Source organism: Poecilia formosa, unplaced genomic scaffold (genome assembly GCF_000485575.1).
Source record: "Poecilia formosa unplaced genomic scaffold, Poecilia_formosa-5.1.2 Scaffold242, whole genome shotgun sequence".
Classification (NCBI taxonomy): Eukaryota; Metazoa; Chordata; class Actinopteri; order Cyprinodontiformes; family Poeciliidae; genus Poecilia; species Poecilia formosa.
Window position 1 is genome coordinate 647,540 of NW_006800181.1, and position 18,999 is coordinate 666,538.

General features: G+C 38.1%; 1 protein-coding gene and 1 long non-coding RNA gene across 2 annotated transcripts in view; one reads left to right on the forward strand and one right to left on the reverse strand.

Annotated features, from left to right (window-relative positions):
- The window catches only part of LOC107838343 (uncharacterized), a 2,324-nt gene extending 1,232 nt beyond the window's left edge, over positions 1-1,092 (forward strand). Inside the window, exon 2 of the long non-coding RNA XR_001664401.1 lies at positions 998-1,092. This is a non-coding gene — a long non-coding RNA (uncharacterized LOC107838343). The remainder of the gene's footprint in view (positions 1-997) is intronic.
- A 1,249-nt stretch (positions 1,093-2,341) lies between these two features.
- The window catches only part of stx8 (syntaxin 8), a 31,461-nt gene continuing 14,803 nt past the window's right edge, over positions 2,342-18,999 (reverse strand). The window contains exons 7-8 of the mRNA XM_007569576.2: positions 9,653-9,754; positions 2,342-3,013 (exon numbers count right to left, since the gene is read on the reverse strand). Coding sequence (XP_007569638.1) covers positions 2,949-3,013; positions 9,653-9,754 — 167 coding nt within the window. The 3' untranslated portion in view covers positions 2,342-2,948. The remainder of the gene's footprint in view (positions 3,014-9,652; positions 9,755-18,999) is intronic.

Below are 18,999 nucleotides of genomic sequence, written 5' to 3' on the forward strand. Positions count from 1 at the left end.
ATATACACAATAATATGTCCATCTTACTTGTGAAATGTTGTCTGTGGAGCCCTCACATCAATAATCTGTCAACCAGATGTCTGGTTTTGAACCAGAGACCTTTTGCATGTGATGGAAACATAATAACCACTACACTACAGGAACTGAACTTCTTTACTTTGTTTCAGTTTTGGGGTTCCAAAGTTGATGATGTGAGATGCAACATGAAAATTTCAACTGAGGTTTGCACTCAGATGCCTGGATTCAGAGTACAGACCATGACACCACAGAACCCTTGTTGACCTTTAGTAAACGCCTGTGATGAATAGAACATGCAAAATCTGTTTCTGTCTGGTTTTGAACCAGAGACCTTTTGCGTGTGAAGCAAACATGATAACCACTACACTACAGGAACTCATGCTCTTTGCAGTGTTCCTGGTAGATGATCCAAATTTTGTTAGAGATTAATGTCAACGATGGGCATGGAACAATGTCAAATACTTATACCACAGATCCTCTCAGAGAGCACAGTAACTTGGTGAACAAATTGTCAAACTTATACTTGTACCCAATTTCACATTACAGTCCATAAACTAAGACTGGGATCAAAAAATTGTATTGAAGATGTCATTAGCAGAGACAAATGGTTCTGCAGAGACTTGGCTAAACGGCTATAAAATAAAATCAATACTTACAAATAAAAAATGGTTCAAAAACAAATTAACACATTAAAATAAAAAATCTCTCTGAAATATAATTAACACTTGAAAATTAAAAATGGTTCAAAAATACAATCAACACTTCAAAATACAAAATCTCTGGGAAATAAAATATTATGTATGTTGTTTTGAAAAACATTAGAATATAAGCAGTTTTATCAAATCTTCAATGTGGTAAGATCATGTAAGTTCTTCTTAAATTCATGGAAACCCATCAGTTTGTAAGGTAGGTGAGTTAGCTCAGCAGGTTAGAGCACGGTGCTGGTAATGCTGAGGTCATTGGTTCAAACCCCACACAGGTCAATTCATGTCTAAGGCCTTTCAGACAATCAATACTTCAAAATAAATAAGGGTTCAAAAATAAAATCAACACTTCAAAATTAATAAGGTTTCACAAATAAAATCACCACTTCAAAATAAATAAGGGTTCAAAAATAAAATCAACACTATAAAATAAAAAAAGGTTCAAAAATAAAATCAACACTTTAAAATGAAATGGGTTCAATAATAAAATCAACACTTCAAAATAAAAAATGGTTCAAAAATAAAATCAACACTTTAAAATAAAAAAGGGTTCAAAAATAAAATCAACACTTAAAATAAAAAAGGGTTCAAAAATAAAATCAACACTTTACAATTAAAAAATGTATTTTTGAACCATTAAAAAATGGTTCAAAAATAAAATCAACAGTTCAAAATGTATAATGGTAACTGCTTCTGTCCAGTCCATAAACTAAGCCTGGGATCAAAAAATGTATTGAAGATGTCATTAGCAGAGACAAAATGGTTCTACAAACCAATACTTGCAAATAAAAAATGGTTAGGAAGCGCATTACAAAATGGCGCGTTAAATTCAAGTCTCCATTACAGACCAGAGAAAACTAAAGAGAATGCAACGTTGTGTTAATCCATTTGAGGAGCCGGCAGTTTATCTTGAGGAAATAAATGACGATGCAAAAGTTAATTAGACTGTAACATGTGCAGTCCGCTATAAAATGCGACTAAACAGCCGATGTTAATATGACTGTAATTTCACAGATAAAAATAGTACATTACCGATTTTTTTTTAATTTTTTTATGTTGTCTAGCGCGACCTGCCGCCCTGACACCAACTCACACACATCTTCATTCACAGTCTTACTTGTAAATCGATTTTTCTTTTCATGGACGTTTTGATGTTAGCTTGTCAATGTCTCAGTTTTATTCGCTGGGAAAATCAATAAGCAGCTTGAGGTGACTCTGCTGCTCTCTAGTGGCGAGAAGCCGTAATGTTGGCTGGTAACAATCGGAATGCATTGTGGGAGATGTAGTTTGCAGTCAATTCGTGCTCAAAACCTATTTTAAGTCAATCATCGGCCTATAAAATGCTGGGGCGGGCCACATAAAATGACATGGCGGGCCACATGTGGCCCGCGGGCCTTGAGTTTGACACATGTGCCATAAACTATGTTGTCGCTTGCATTATAATGTGACAGGATGTGAATGAGTCTGCATATTTTTTCAGGCACTGAAGAATGAAGACGTGGTCCATGTGTGCAGAAATGATGTCAGCAGCCCACTCCGACCAAATATCACGTTACAAAACCCTCCGGTACTCCAGAGATGCATGACGAGTCTCTGACATGAAGGCAGACAGACGGGTATCAAGGGACTATTAACTGAAAGTCATTTATTAGATATTACAAGCAGAGCTGATTTAACAGGAAGTCACAGAGGCATGTTGGTAACTGTTAGTTCTCGCTACAGTCTGTTCGATAAACATTAGAAAGTGCTAGCAAACTTATATCATTACAGCTGCTACAGCAATGCACGAGTAAATAAATGAGAATGTGAAAAGGCTATTGTACCTGATGTAAACCTGAATTCAGCCACAGAGAGACTGTAGACCTGCGGGAGGTCCTGTTTGTTTGGACTAAATTACATTAAAAAAAAAAAAAAGTTCACAATCTGCCAAATAATTTAACATCCAGATGATCATTGGATGCAGTGATTCGAACGTTACGTTCACTACAGTAAAAGACGATTCATATTCCCACAGTATGTACAGGACAGAGAAGGAAACGTCCTCAAGCCTCTTCTGCCCACAGTATAAAAACAAGCATTTGTGCTGCTAAATGGAGGAAATTTTATTTCACATTCTTTTAGTTTGATAGTTTCCAGTGATCAAAAGAGAGAACAGAAGACCGAAGACAGTATTTCAGTGAGGATCTGTGATTTAAACTGGTCCACATCCGCCGCCACCTCCATCAGCTACACGGGCCACGCAGCGATCACAACGATGGCTATGAGCAGCAACACGATCACCACCAGCATCCCTGAGCAGGCAAAAGGAAAAACAGAGAAGGATGAGATTAAGGCACAAACCTCTGCTGATTACCAAAGACATTAAAACTCAAATTATGTCATATCAACTCAGACACAATATAGAGGTCAGGAGGACAATCGCCGCCGAATCTCTTGAAACTTAATTGGGAATTATCATTAGGATCTGAAACAAATGCCAACATTTTTTGTCCAATGAAACATTTCATTTACACCAGCAATTTAAAAACTGATCCAGAGTCTCCTTAAAATAAGTTCTTTTCTCTTACAATGCAAACATTTTGAGTTTTACATTTACAGGAGCTGTTCGGATATTTATGAGGGGTGTAAGTTTGTAAAATGAGACTTTTTAACTCAACATTTGCTCCATCTGAAAGTAGCATCCCATTCCAATCCAGTCATTTCTTGAAAAAAATAAAATAAAAAATCTGTTTAAAATTGAGAAGATTTTTTAAATTTCGGCTAAAAACTGCAGGTTGTTAGATCAGATGTCAAAAATAATTCCTGCAAATTATCCTAGCGTCATACATGAGCCATCTGTCTACCTGCTGAAGCTTGGCTCAAAGTTAGTCATCAACAACACAAACTTTACACAGAGGTTGCGGTGGCTCAGTCAAAGCCCAAACCTCAAGCCTGATTTAAATAAGTTTGTGGGAACTTAAGACACTTTTGGACAGATAAAAGCCAACAAACCTCTAGCAAGGTTGCATTAATGTCGCTTTTTATGTGACTTGTACTGTGGTGCTGAAGAACTGATGGCAGCTGTTTGTCCTCTGACTCAAACTGTCCAACATTCTGCAGCATGTGGTTGGTATTTCACCCAACCATTTTTTTTTTTTTAGTGTTACATTTCTCTCATTCTTGTGCTTTTTACTCCCACTCCCCCCTCTGCCGTCTAATTGGCTGTTGGCCCCACAGGTGAAAAGTCAAGGCAAGGTTTAAGCCATGCTGGATAAACTATGGCTAAAGGGGGTCCAGATGGCTTTGAAAGTCACTGCAAGTTGCCTTATTTATTTATTTATTTATTTTTTTTTTTAAGTAAACTAAAACATGGAGGGCTTGTGTTTTGTTGTTTATCCATATTTAGGTAATAACTTGAGCATCTTGTGTTTTTATTCTGTTTGAGTTGAAGGTGCTCACACAGGATATGCATGTTGGGTGTTATTGCCGGACGAGGCAGAACCTCTCCCCGCTAATCCCCAACATATGTGAGCTAAATGTAAATGTCAAAGCAGAAACATTTGCTCCGACGCTTGTGATGACTCTTTAAACGCCTCCAGCTAAAAGCAAAACACACATTAGAATTTGCTGCAGTTTTCCTCGTCTGCATGTGAATGATATGTACGCAAAACCCAACGCTTATTGGATTCAGAGTTAAGAATTTCATTGATCCTGATCCAACATCTGACAGAAACTCCACCTCTCAATCCATAGCAACAACAGCATTAAGGAATGAGCTTTGCAAGCTATGCATGCATTACTGCGGAGCAAAGCTCTCACACTCCTCAGCTTCACATAATAGTCACTCATAAAGCCACAGTTGACACCCAAAGTGACCCCACCCTTCTTTTGTCCTTGCACCGTCACTGTCTGCCCTAGCAACTAGACATGGCCCTCCTCGCCCTCAGAGGGACCCCTTGGGGTCTCATGACAATATTGGGGCTGGCATCCCCGATAGATTAGGGCGGTGCTGTGACAGTCCCTCTGATGGAGTTGGTTGGTGTCTGCTGACAGACTGACCACCCAGGAGTCCTGCAGGAACAAGTCTGGGTTCATCCCATCTTAGCAATTTTCAGACGCATCAGTAAGACAAATCACAGAAAGAAAATGATAATCGGTGTGAGTCCTGACGCTGCCTCCCCGCTCAGAGTTCAAAGACCTTTTGGACCACAAAAGGCGAGCATGACCCCTAAAGGAAGGGGACATATTTTCTGTTGACAAGATTAACATGGGGATGTTTCTCGAAACAAAACTGGGACAGACAAAAACTTTAATGAGTTGTTTTTGTTTGTTTGTTTATTCATAGGGCATTAAGAAAAAGACGGCATATCAATAAAAGTTCTTAAATTACCCAAATTTCCTGTGACACATGAAATCAACGTATGTTTAAGTCAAGGATCTTCTGTTTCAGAGTTTTTCTGCAAACTGTATGAAATCTACCAACGACTCGTTTTAAACAGATGCTCATGTAGTTTTTAGGGTTAATTTTCTAAAATTTCTGTGGATGACATGTAACACTGCTATAGTGGATGTTTTTCAGCCAGCCTGTTTGGCAGTGTGCAGCAACAGATGGAGGAAGTGTAGAAATGAATGGCTTCTCTGCTCCATATGACCAGAGAAGATGTTAGTCACTTTGGTACCTTCTAAGGAATTTCCTTTAAAAAAAAAAAAAAAGTAGAAACATTTTTTTTAAAAGAAAAGAAAGAGCAGCTTGGATGGCATTACTTCATTAAGCCTCACTTTAACCTAATACCAAACCTAAACTAATCCTTCCAGTATTCCACAAGTAGGCTAAACTATGAAAGAATCTCACTTACATAAAAACAACACTGGTGTAAAAACTTGATCAATAATATAAAACAACTTAAACATTTAAATATTGCTTCTTTTTTCTCCACCAACACATCCTAACATGCATAAGAAACAACACAAACATTAAGAGACAATAAAATCAACACAAACATTAGTGCTGCAGTAATCCAAATCACAGCAAGAGTTTCCTTGGAAATCTCCTGTAGCACTGAGTGAGTAACTTAGCTGGGATTCAAGCCGCCTCTGGTGTTTCATAGGGCTGCTGAAGTTTCTCTCTACAAGCTGGGGGTTAGCTAAGTCAATTGGAGTCATCATGAAGTGATGCTGTGTGTTGAGGATCTTCTAACTCACATTGCGCTACAACAGATCCTGTAGTCCTACCGACTAATCTGGCACACTAATCCAACTAAACTAAAAAAACACTTCTTAGTTTCTGCCAAAGCTGACAGAAGCGGTAATGACTGGGTATCCGCTTCACCCAACTATGAAGGAGCAGATCGGTGCTTGAAATGTTTGTAGAAAAATTTGTGTTTTTGGGTTTTGTTTAAGGAAGTTCTGTTCCTTAACGATAGCTGAGCATGGCTCTAGTCATCTTCATTTTGAGACTCTGATTCAAGTTGCACTTGTGTTGCAAAAGAAAAGACTTCAAAACTGACTTAGACCTGAGTTCAAACGACTCGACGTAAACATCTCCGGCTCTAGAGTTTAGAGTTTCTAGAAGTTTTTTTGTTGTTGCTGTTTAATCAAAACTACTTGCAGGATGAAACAGAATGTCTGTGATATTTATTCCTGACCTTCAGTTGCAAGAAAATTAGCATGTGCAACGATCAGAGATTTGAGGCATTTCTGGTTATTGCAACACAGATCTCAAGTCATTTCTTCCAAATCAAGTCTCAAGTCTTTCGCAAGTTCAAGTCAAGTCTCTACCAATTAATAACAGGAATAGTTTAGTCTTTTAACATTTAATTCACTATGTTAGAATTTCCTAAAGGTTGATTTATATTGTTTTGTTCTAACATGGTAATATTTCCCATATTAGAAATATAAATGGCCATGCATGCTCTAAAGAAAAAAGTAATAAGAAGAAACCAAAATCTATTCATGTCAATTTCTGAATGTATCAAAATAAAATGATTGTTTTAGGGAAGAAATCTCTGCAGGAGGGAAAACCGGCCACAAGATTGATTCCTGACTTAAAAGATGATGTGCATCATGACACGGTTAGAGCAGCAAAACTACTAAAGTATTTACGGTGAGCAGCAGCAATGCTAAGCATGCTCTGCTGTCAGACCCCGACTATCCTACCTTTGCAGAGACGCGTCTGAGACATATCAAACAGTGCCTTTGGATGAACAGAGCTTTTAAAAATAAATAAAGCCCTAAAGCTAAGGAATTATAAACACACTGCTAGAGCAAAAGAGGGAAAGCCCTTCGAACAATCTGTGGCATGCAGTATTTTCACTTCTTTCTTTGCTTAACGCAGACATGAGTGTCAAACAACTGAGGTGGTGAACAGAGGGATGACAGAGATGAATGAACGAAAGCGAGCGAAGGCGTAGAGGTGAGAGTGAAGAGGATCAGAAGGGGAAATTTTCCGTCCCCGAAGACAAGAGGCATAAAACCCACAACTGCAGCAAGCATGTGCATGTATACTTTCTAAACACAGAGAAATAGCATAAAACAGAAATGCAATGCCAACCGACAGAAATCACATGTACAGTTGTGAAAAAATTGGGCTGAAGTCTTTACTTCTTCATCGCTCCACCTGGGGTGTGTTTCAAGTCACACCACAGCATTGACATGAAATCATGATCTGGGCTTTGACTAGGCCCAGGACTTTTCATGTCTTACTTCTCAGACAGTCAATAAGATTAAGTTCTGCTTCAGATTAATTTTGTATTTTTACATATGACCTCACCTAGGACTCATGGTGGATTCTGGTCACATCCCCAAACCATGACACGTCCACCTCTGTGCCCCACTGTTACCATGGCACCTTAAATGCTGTATTTGGTTCACAGCAAACACGTCCCCTGTTCTTAGGTCAAAATAATGCGACTACCTGTCCTAATACGTTTGCACACCTTCCATTAAAGTTGAACTTGTACAATAACTTATAATAACTTTTAGAATGTTTTTTTTTATTTTTTTGGATTCTATGATTTAAATGTTTCAGAGATATTAAAACAGATTTTAACATAGTAAACGGATTAAGCTTTATCTGGTCGTACTGACCACTTAAAACGCTTTAACGCTAAACATTCATACACACTCCAACGATTTGCAGGTAGTTGGGTAACTTTGAATTAGAACAGAATAGAATAGAACTAGTCTACATTCACAAAATGTAAAAAAAATATATATGAAAAACAAAAATTGTACAGTAAAGAGAAATTATTAATGAAAGAGAGTTTTTAATTTTACTTTAAATTTAGTAAAAAAAATGGGGTAAGTGCCTTGCTCCAGGGCACATCAACAGGAAGCTGAAATCAAGTCCTCTAATTGAAAGACGACTCTCCTCCCAGTGAGTCACTCTTGCCCTTAATATAACTTCCACTATGTTATACATGTTTTTCATATATAGCCCTAATATTTTCACAGAACCGTACCTAAACATACCAGACAAACCAGAGCCATAAATATTCCCCGACCTCAAACAGAAGAGGAAGATGGCAGGAGATGGGAAAGCAAAAAGAAACATGTTGAACCAAACAACAGACGGATCTCTGGGATTGGCAAACAAACTAATACTCAGCCACCATGGGGACACAAGCAACAAAAAGAGGAATTCTGCAGGCTGACCTTCCCTCCGCGAGCTCCGTTTCTGTCTGCGACAGACTGTTAGCCGGGTCGAAACAATGCAGCCCCAGCCAGGGCAACAGAAACTGGCATTTCACAAGGCGAAAAAAGAAAACAAGGGCTTTGCTGAGACTGCCTACTCCAAAGGTTGGTGTTCGTCAGCTAACTATCAGAGCCATTTCCCTCTGAAAGGCATTTCTCTTTCAACAAAACCCAAAGGCTCTTTGTGAAAATGATAAAACAAATGTGATCTATGGTAAAGAGGCCAAAAGGCCTTTACGAAACGTTTTTTCAGGAAACTCCTCATTCCTACAACATGTGGAGTTTTAAAGAAGTTGATGACATGACCTGATGTGTGACTTTGTGGGATTCATCAAGACATCTCCTTTAAACCCCTGCAGCATGTTAGGAGGCGTGACAAACGGAGCTCACCATCCAGCAACAACATGCGCCAAGGCCTGATCTCATCATCTCCATGTTCTCAGGTTCATTACCCACCGTGCTTTTTGCTTCCGACCAACTAAACAACAGCCCACGACCACTAGCTCAACTGATTGGTCACATTTGTGACTGTACAGCTGCAGAGCACCGCACAGGGTATCCATGTTTTATCTTGTTGCAACCACAAACGTCAATGGATTTTATGTGATAGACCAACCCAATTTAGAGCATTATTGTGAAGAAAATCATTCATTTACAAATCAAAATCTGAAGAGTGTGGCATGTATCGTATTATTCCCACAACAAAGAAAACCTGGAGAATCACACCAGCAAATCTGCTGGATTTTGTCCCTACCAGCTTTGCTCATATAGAAGCTGACATCTTTGTACTTCTTTTTTGTTGCAGTTAAATTGGATAAGGAGTGAACGTAGAAAACAATTTTCAATTACAGACAAAGTTGTATTTAGTTAAGCTAAATACAAGCTCGTCTAACACATTGATGTGCACATCTTTTTTGAAAAATAGCTCAAGCAAAGACAGAGCTATTTTCTTGTAGCCATTCATTGGCTTATGAATATTTGCGCACATCTGCCTCCCTTTAATGGCATGTTCTCCTGTCTTTACCATTTTGAGTTGTAGTAAAGAAAATAGGCTGCTGTCTCATGTCATTTACCCAGGGATATAGGAATCTATGGGTAAATAAAAACTCCTAGACACTGACAACGAGACAAAAGAAAAAATCAACCAATTTATAAAGTGCAACTATTTGCGACACCAGTGATTTTGTATCATTTGGTAAAGTAGAGCACATCATTATTCAGGGTGTTGTTAAATGTGAAGGGATGTAAGTGAGGCTCACCGCATGACGCCGACTTGGTCTCTACCAGCTTCACTCTTCGTGTCTCATTCCGAATCCTGCCGTCTGTTTTGTCCACAAGATGTGCAAGGTCGTCAATGATTTCTGAGACAGAGACAGGAAAAGAAGAAGAAAATTATTTATACTCACTTATGGCAATTTTTTTTATTATTCCTGATGCTAAATTTTCACAAAGAAAAACTTTTTTCTCCACGTTGGACAATGGGAATATTTTTAAATGCGTGCTTGGTCCCATGGTGAAAAGACCAAATGTATATAAAGCTGCATTTTGCTTTGAAACAAGGCCAACACATTGTGCCTGAACTTGTAGTTAATGGGGCTTTCAGTTTCTGCGAATGTTGGACATCAGGTAAGATTTTTCTAGTAGAAAAGATTTGATTACTTGAAGCTTGTTTAAACTGAAGCCAACAAGATTTGCGAGAGCCGCTGTGTTGACATGGCATTCCCCAGGCTCTAGCTCCACAATAAAAAATCAACAACCAGAAAACTGTTTTAATTTAACACTGACAAACTTAAAAACAAGTAAATACAACTATAACTGCAACCTCTACAGATTTGATAAGTAATGCCAAAATAAACACAAAAAACTCAAATTAGCTAAAACAATCCCTCTTTCTGTAAAGGCCACCCATCAGCCTCTCTCCTGATTCCAAATGTCTCATTGACAGAAAGCTGTGAATAAACACAGAAAGAGAAAAAGCATTCGGCAAAAACATGCCTCATTGCTCTTGTTGTAAATCTGCAGATTTACAACAGAACACAACTCGAATAAAAAAATAAAAAAAAGCAAGGGTCTGTGTGTCTGGAGCTGCAGATTGGTGGCCTGCTTTTTATCTTTGCTCCTACTGTGTTGATGGGTGCTGTGCAGTAGCCTTCGGAATATACAAAGTCCAAAGAAACTGAGAAATGTGGCGGAGTAAAAAAAAAGAATGAAAAAACATTTTCTGTGTGGAGGAAAGGTAAACTCCGGCTGTGAGTAAGTGTACCGCAGTAGAAGGGTGCAGCAACCAGGGCTTGGTGGTATGCTTCATTCATATAATTGTATTTTATTCAGTTATAATAAGGTCTTCTCCACACCAACAAGAGTATTTAAAAAACAAATTTTCTGTGACAGCACCTCATGCTGACTTTTTTTTTTGTGACAAAATGCAGTAATAGAAGTAATTCAATACAAATCAGAGAACATGAAGATACAGACATTTTCTTTACAAACTTCTAAAGAACATATAAAGATCCACATCAGTCTCTTTTTGTCGCGACTCTAGTTTCATTACACTTCAAAGCCAAGCTCAAAGGATTTAAAACAAAAAGAACAGCAGCTACACATTTTTGGAAGAAGTCCTTCAAATATCTTTCTTCACACTGCTTTTAGTTTAAGACTCTACTTGAACCGAGAGGTTGGACTTTTCAAGCTTCCAGTCAGGAATGCAACAAGAACTCCAAATGAAGTCGGAATTTCTGGCCGGGAAAGTTGGGAGGCTGCAGAGCAATCAATATTTGCGCCTCTAAAGCAGTGAAATGTGCAGGTGTGAGCCGCTGGTGCATTCGATTTTTCCCAGAGGTTAGAGCTTAAATCTGGGAATGATGACACACTCACGTTGTGCAAGTCTTAGCAGCAAGCTGGAAACCAGTGGTAGTTGCCAGTTGTTGTGGTGCCAACTACTAGAAACACAAGCCACTAACCAAGTACTTTGCCCCATCTTGTGTGTTCAAACACATTTTGAACCTGTTTTTAAACAAAGGCTGTACAAAAAAGTTCCAGTGATTTATTCATTATTATTCATTATAATATGAATAGCTCTTCCATGTGGCAGCCATGTTGGAAAACTGAACTTGGGCATTTTCGGCCAGCATCTTCACATTTGGAGTTACAACTTCAGGGGGAACTCGGTACACTTGACTTCAGAGTACCAAACAATACATGTTAGAACCTCTGATAATTTATATTTCATTGAACAATGTACGACTTCCGTTTGTGAAAATGTTCTTTTACAGTTTGAACACATAAAGATGAGAGAAATACACTTGTTGGGTTATATTGGTAAAGTAGTTAGCACTACAACAATCAATAAATCCTCCTATGTTCCGAGTTTCACCTTGACCTACTCAGCCCTGACATGATGTAATTTCCGTATCCAAGCCCTGACATCTGACACAAACTGGCATTGTAGAATCTACTTCTGAATTTTGATGTAGCTGATTTTGACATCATCGCCGCCTGTTGGTGTGATAATGGTATCAGCAAGCACTTTATAGCACTAATTTTCTTGAAAGGACAAGGAAAAAAACCAAATCTCAGAGCAATGTAGTTGGGCTTTTAGTCGCGTCACATTAAAGTTTAAATTAAAATTCAACCAAAGTCACATTTAATTGGAAATATGCCTAAAACGACGGTCTTACTTTTTGCTGTTGTTTAATGGTAAAATTGTGCTCAATCTGCGTGATTCAAGGTTTTATTGTTCCTTAAAAATTGGGCGACATGACTGAGTGTAGCCCAAAGCCCTTTCCAGCATTTTCCGTTTTCATCCCTTTGCGGAACATTTGTCCAAACATAAGTCATCCCTATTACACAAGATATTTTGTGTTTTGACTGATATGGCGTAATTAAGAGGCACAAATGTGGAAAAAATAAAGCGAAACATGTGGCAGTGCCGGAATACGAGGGAGTCGGGGAGACTGGAGATGTGAGGCTGCGGTATGTTGTGTCTCTGGAGACTCCCACCTCATCATGTAAGCATCAGGCAGCAATTTAGACTGAGGAAACCTCTTCCTTTACTGTCAGGGAAAGGGTGTAGATATGGAGCCATTTGTGCTGCATGCCACTCCAACTAGTCATAAAGGAAGCCGATACTGAGCGGGCGCCAAGTTTCCTGATTCAGTTTTGGCCAAACTGTAGCATCTCAATTCAATGATGAATAACTTAAATTCACAGGAGATGTGACTCAGTCTCTTAGCTGTAGCTGAAATGAAACATGCTATTTATTTCAGGAAGGATGAAAAACCACTTACTGGTTTTTCGTATAAACAGCCTTTCAGTTCAGGATATTATTATGCTATGTCTAACAACATAATTCTCAGTTCCCAGTTACAAGTCTCTCTTTCGCATATGACAGCTTCTGGCTCAGGTTTGGGTCCGCTGTCTGAAGATGTGTTCAGGATCTCAACGGAAATAAATAAAATTAAGTCTCTAAAGAATGTCCCACTTCGACTCTGAACAGCGACTGACCGCAAACGAAGAAAAACAATGAGTTGATTTTGTTTGCTGTGAAAGAAGCAAACTGTGCCTTTTCATAATTATGTTTACTGCATGTGCAACTTAAGAATCAGCTTCCTGATTTGGCCTGGGGGACTAATTACTCAACACACTGTTGTAAACAAAACAACAGCTGATTATTTATGAGGTATTTTTATATGCACACAGCAGAAACAGCCCAAACCAAAGTGCCAATATTGATCAAATAAAGTGAATGACAACCTGTTTGAAAGTTATTAACACAACTGGGACATTTGTTTTGTTTCATTTCCATAAGAAAATGTAAACATTCTCCTGTCTATCATTCCCTTATTTACTTACTCATGCATTGCCAATTAATGCATTCCTACTTCCAATTATGACCTCTAAACAAACTTGAACTAAGCCATTGCATAGAAGTTTATTTTTTTCTTTGTGAGGTGTTTTTGGTGAACTATGGAAATATGGTGGTAAAAATACTTATTTTCTAATTCCACTTTATTTTCTGAAGACTTTGTGTTTCATACCATTTCTATCGGTCCTCATCTCTGTTGGGCTCACCTGACTCTTATGTAGTACGACAGATTCTGATACATTCCCAAACGACCTCCAAATGACAGTTTTATCCATCACAATTACATACCCAAACTTCTCCACACTTTCCTAAGCAGACTGCAATCTGCAGGTAATGAAAAACAAGGTAGCAAATGCCAAAACTGAAGGAATAAGATGGTGAGGGAGCAAAGACATCAGCAAACGAATACTATTTATGATGCCTTTTCTTTGAACAAATGGACAAAAATTTAGTTGTTTTTTTTTTTTCTCAAAATATTAAAGGCTATATGAGTGACAGTTCTGATGAAATGACTTGAACACCACTGAATGCCTTTCTCAGCCAGGTTCTGCAAAATGGCTCCATAAACAGCCCACTTCTTCAGTGGCTTCTGCCAATGTTGCAGCACCCTGCCTATAAAACAAAATCTCTCTCTCTCTCTCTCTCTCAAGAGTCTAGACTTGAAACAATATGCATCAACTCTGTGATGAAAATAGTTTTCATACCACTGGCTTTAAAACGACAGCTGAACTCAGGATGCTCGTCATTTGTTTGAGTCTTCAAATGAAAATATTTTAAATGTCCCCTTCATTACTTCATATCCAGATTTAGCCTAAATATTATTTAATCTCAAAATATTTCTATTTTGTAATCGTAACCGAGCCTTTTAAGTTCATCAGACTACATGCGTGCATACAGGTATATATTTTTCATGATCAAGTATTTTACTGAAATATGGTCGTGGACAGTCACAAAAATGCTGAAATGCCACAGTGATCACACAACGTGATTGTAAATTATTCACAGAAAATGTGACACATATTTTCAATTTATTCTGGTTTTAAGAGCAACTATGAGCCTCGATCAAACCAAAATAACTGGGCACATTCCTGCCTGAAGTAACATGACCACATTTAAACTAGCAGCGTCCAACACATATTTTGTGTCCACGCATTTGCCAAGCGAAAAGTTGTGGTGGGCCACAAAAATTATAATCTTTTTTTGTGATTTAAAAAAAAAAACAACAACTTTAAGGCAGAGCAGCATCAGCATGCAAGTCCGGTCCTAAAATCAGAAAACTCTAGGAAGGCAATGACAGAAATATTAGATCCCTGTCCTGGTTTATTGCTACCAACAGAGGTTTTCGGTCGGAGACCAAAATAAAAACTATGTGTGTGAAACCTGTCTCTTTTAAGGCATGGGAGCTATTAGGCTCACACACATCAATGGAAGACAGATGTTGCTCTTACATGACGTCACCAACGACCTCACGTTGCCGGATCTGTGAGTAAGCTCAACGGCATTTCATCTGGGCTCCAGCATCCAGCGAAGTTTATATGAAATACCTGTCCATGTGGCCGGTTTTGCAGTTTGAAGCAAACTAACATATTTGCCGTAAGTATCATCATAGTTTGTTTCCTGTTTTATGAATCTTTCGCTTCAGTTTGATCCTCGGTGTCTGTACTTCCAGGTGGACGTACGTCCAAGCTTTATTTTGTTTGTGCCTCGCATAATTTGATGCGTTTCGTGGTTCTCGTAAGTCGATCTACAAACCTGACTTTCATTTTGCTCCACTTCCCTCTGTACACGTTTCCCTTAGTTTCATCCCATAATGTGTGGTCTTCATGCTAGCTGGTTTGCTGGGCTCTGCATTTTGGGCTGGGCTTGTCATTTAGTTTCTGAACCGATCTGTCTGCATCCCTAGTACGGTGGAAGGCAAATAGTCTATGATTTAAAGGGTTTAACCACTTCAGTTTTATGAAATTTCAATAAAATATATCTCCAAAGTGGTTCAGTGAAAGCTTCTGTCAGTGCCAGAAGTTTAGCTGAATTTTTAACCTACTACCATCACAAAAGAAAATGATCAAATTGGTAGACGGATGGCCATGACAAAATGTTTTTGCAGGATAACCAATTTAATAGTAGTCTACAAGATAACTTCACAGCTATATAATCAAAGTATGAAGTTAATAAGGTGCAAACAAATAGATTATTTAACCTTATAAAATGTTAAAACCCAAAGCGCTTTAAAAAAACATGTTGTTCAAGAAAGCAATAGAGTTTATTGGCACTAGAACACCATGGCCTTTCTCTTCCGCCACAAATAGCTTTTACTGACTGCTTATAAACAGATAACTAAGCATATACTAATGTTCTGGGTCTGAAGACGATGATGTAAGAAACTCATTTTTTAATGAAAAGAGCAGTACTGCCTAAAGGTTTACACCAAATGGCACAGCAGCTGTTTAAGAGAAAAGATCAGTTTTCCAACCAGATGGTTTTATACAGGCCTCTCCACCCACACCTACTTATATCTCAACACGGCCTTCATTAAAACCAGAAACTCTATTGTTGGTAACAATGGATTAGCTTCATCAGCCCAACACACGATCAAAAAGTTCCCTTCAGTACCCTATATGCAACCACTTGCACTTTCGATGTCAAGTACGCCACAAGAAAAGACCATCTGCACAATGACAACACTGACAGCATGATGTTTCTTTCTTCTGCTCATGTTTAATGGCCTACTGTGATTTTCTGCTCCCATTTGCTCGGTTAGAACCTGTAATGTTGAGAACCCACCACAGTGAGTAGTTAGTGGACACGATCCAATGCTATTATAGAACCACTTAGCCAGGACAGATTACACAGATCCAAAGCCAGGCAACTACAATAGGAGAAAAACTGAAATAGGGCCAACAAAGGAAAGTAAAGGAGCAGATGAGAAATAAAAAAAAGTGAGGTAATTACTTTTTTTTTTATATACTAATCAATAATTAATTACAAAGTCGTAATTCAAGTTAAACATCAGAGGTAAAGCTTAGGGAAGTGAAGTCGGGAATCATTATTATAGTATTTTTAAACAGCAAAGACCTGAAGTTTATTAGTCTGGAAATACTCATCCCAAAAGACGCTAAGAGTTGCGGCTGATTATTATTATTTTGCATAAGTGCATGAGAGAATGGGCGTACTATCATAAACAGTGAGAGTTCAGGGCGTCTGTATTTGGTGGAGCAGTATGTCCTATATTAAGCCAGTGTTTTAGTGGGCGTCCTTCCCAGAACGGGCAAAGAGTTTCCTTCAAATGATTTAAACACAACCTAAGACAGTGGGCTTAATTCTGCTCCGATTATCTGCAGCATGATTTCTCCAGAGGGTATGGGAATGAATGTCGTTTCACTTGCCAAACCTTTCTCTGTATCTCCTGTTTTAACGCCAGGGGCTGCGAGCGTAAGTGTTAGCAACCAGCCAGAGTGTGACTGGCTGTATATGGATGGTATCGCTCATCTGCCAACCAAAACACACAGATCTCTGGAACCAACTGGAACTTCACATGGCAAACATAGAGGCGCTCAGCATGATGATACAACTCAGAGCAATTATGGTATTTACTCAAATATACAGTGTCTTGCTTGCAAGTGTTTCCTATCTATTTTCCTAATCTTGGCTGCATATTGTAAATAAACTCATCCTGGAAATGTAAAGAGAGCGGGAGCTTTGGCGGTTAAGAAAAAGCATGAATAAAAAGCATCTTAAAAATATAAATATAAAATACAAATATCTGTGATGCTGTCTTTCTTAAAAGTTTAAAGTTTGGAGTTCTTCTCGGTCTATTTTGGTTTGAAAAGATTGAGCGTTAGGACGCTGCAGTGAAAAACGTCCTCAAAAAAACAACCAAAAAAAAAAACAAGTATTCAACAATCAGGTGTAATTTTAAGACCATGATGGGAAACCTGATTGATATGAGGTTTGTAGACCCACATTGAACAAATTGTGATGTGTTATGAGACTTTCTTATCAGAATCAGCGTTACCATAAGCGATGTAAGCTGTAGAAACTCGGATTGACCAGTCTTCGTTTTGCAAGTGAATAAAGAGGTCTTGTTTACTTGTTTACTGGTTTACTGTGTTTCGTCCTTGGACCACTTTTGAACACTTCACAAGAGTTGGAGTTCTGGAAATGACCTGACCAGGTACAAAACTAAAACAGGCTGGCAAAAGCGCTCTAAAACTTCTGTATAGCTACAATAAGTCAGTTTTCTCTTAGAGTTAAGATGGCGTGATTTATTTTCAGTACGACCTGTAAAAAAATGTATATCTTGAGCTGCATCACTTTTTGAGGTCTGCAATATAAACTGATTTGCATTTTAAAGAATAGGATAAGCAGTAAATCATTTTATTATTTTATTTGTTCAGAAACGTCTGTCTAGATTTTTATACATTTGTAGACTTTCGGCATATTCATAAAAGTTTTCATTCAAGTTTTTCATTGAGCTGTTAAAACAATGAAGAACATATTTTATTGTTTTAATAGTTCTTAGAGAGGAATGATAATTTCCTAAAATAAAAATAGGATATGCAGACTTATTCATCAAATATCCGCCATATAATCAATTACAGTGCATCTCATTGAATATTAAGTGTTCAATTAGAGTATTCAATTGTCCTGAAAGAAGAATGCCAAAAATATGTCCATATTGAAAGAAAAAGAACTACATTGCTGCCAGAACCACCAGAATCTCTGATCCAATAAAGATCGGTTTCACCAAGCAAAGAAAAACAACGACCCTGAACTAAAGTTACTAGTGCATTACACACAAATAATACAAGTCTAATGTACTGTGTCATCTTTCAAACAATTAAAAAATAAATAAAATCCACGTAAAATCCTAAAAAGTAGAGTACAAAAGACGTGAAGTCTGGAGAATTCCTGGGTCTTTACCATCAGCCCTTATATGGCCAGGTGCCGCTGAACAATGTGAGCGTGATGAGCATGAGGGTGCCGGCAGCAGCAGCAGTGTGAGGCAGGGACCACCCTGTCAATGGCACAGCAACGCCAGACCGGTCCCAGTTACACTTCATCACTAGCATCACACTTCATTAACAAATGGACCTGGGAGGGGAGTGGAAGATGAAATAAATGGGAATTAATGAAAGGGAAAAAAAAGAACATAATTTGCTATGAATTCATATTTGGTTCTCCCGAGTCAAAATATTGCAGAACCACCTTTCAGTGAAATTGCATCCATCTCTACTTTAAGTCTCAACTGAGAGCCATTCTTCTTTGTGAAATGGCTCAAACTCAGCAAGTAATGATAAAGAGCATCTCTGAACATCTCCTTGCCAGTGATTCTCCATTGGATTTAGGTTGTGAACTTTGACTAGGCCACTCGAACATTCAAGTAGAAAAAAAAAACAATTCTGGTAGAAAATCATCTTTATTACAAGTACCCCCAGTGTCCAATGAAAGCTAGCTGATGTAAATAGAAACAGCAACTTAATGCCGATTTGGCGCATCTGAAAAAGCTACATCATGAAAACAATGAAAAAAAAAAATTATATGGTTTTATCACTCACTTCTTAAAGTGAAACCTGTGTTTCATTTTGGTCCATTACACAAAGAGTAACATATTTCAAACCTCTATTTGTTGTAATCTTGAAGATGAGAGATTACAGATAATGAAAATCAAAATTCTGTCTGTATGTTGAAAGGATATATAAATGATGTGACTAAAGAGAATATTAACAGCTGTTGTTACTACAG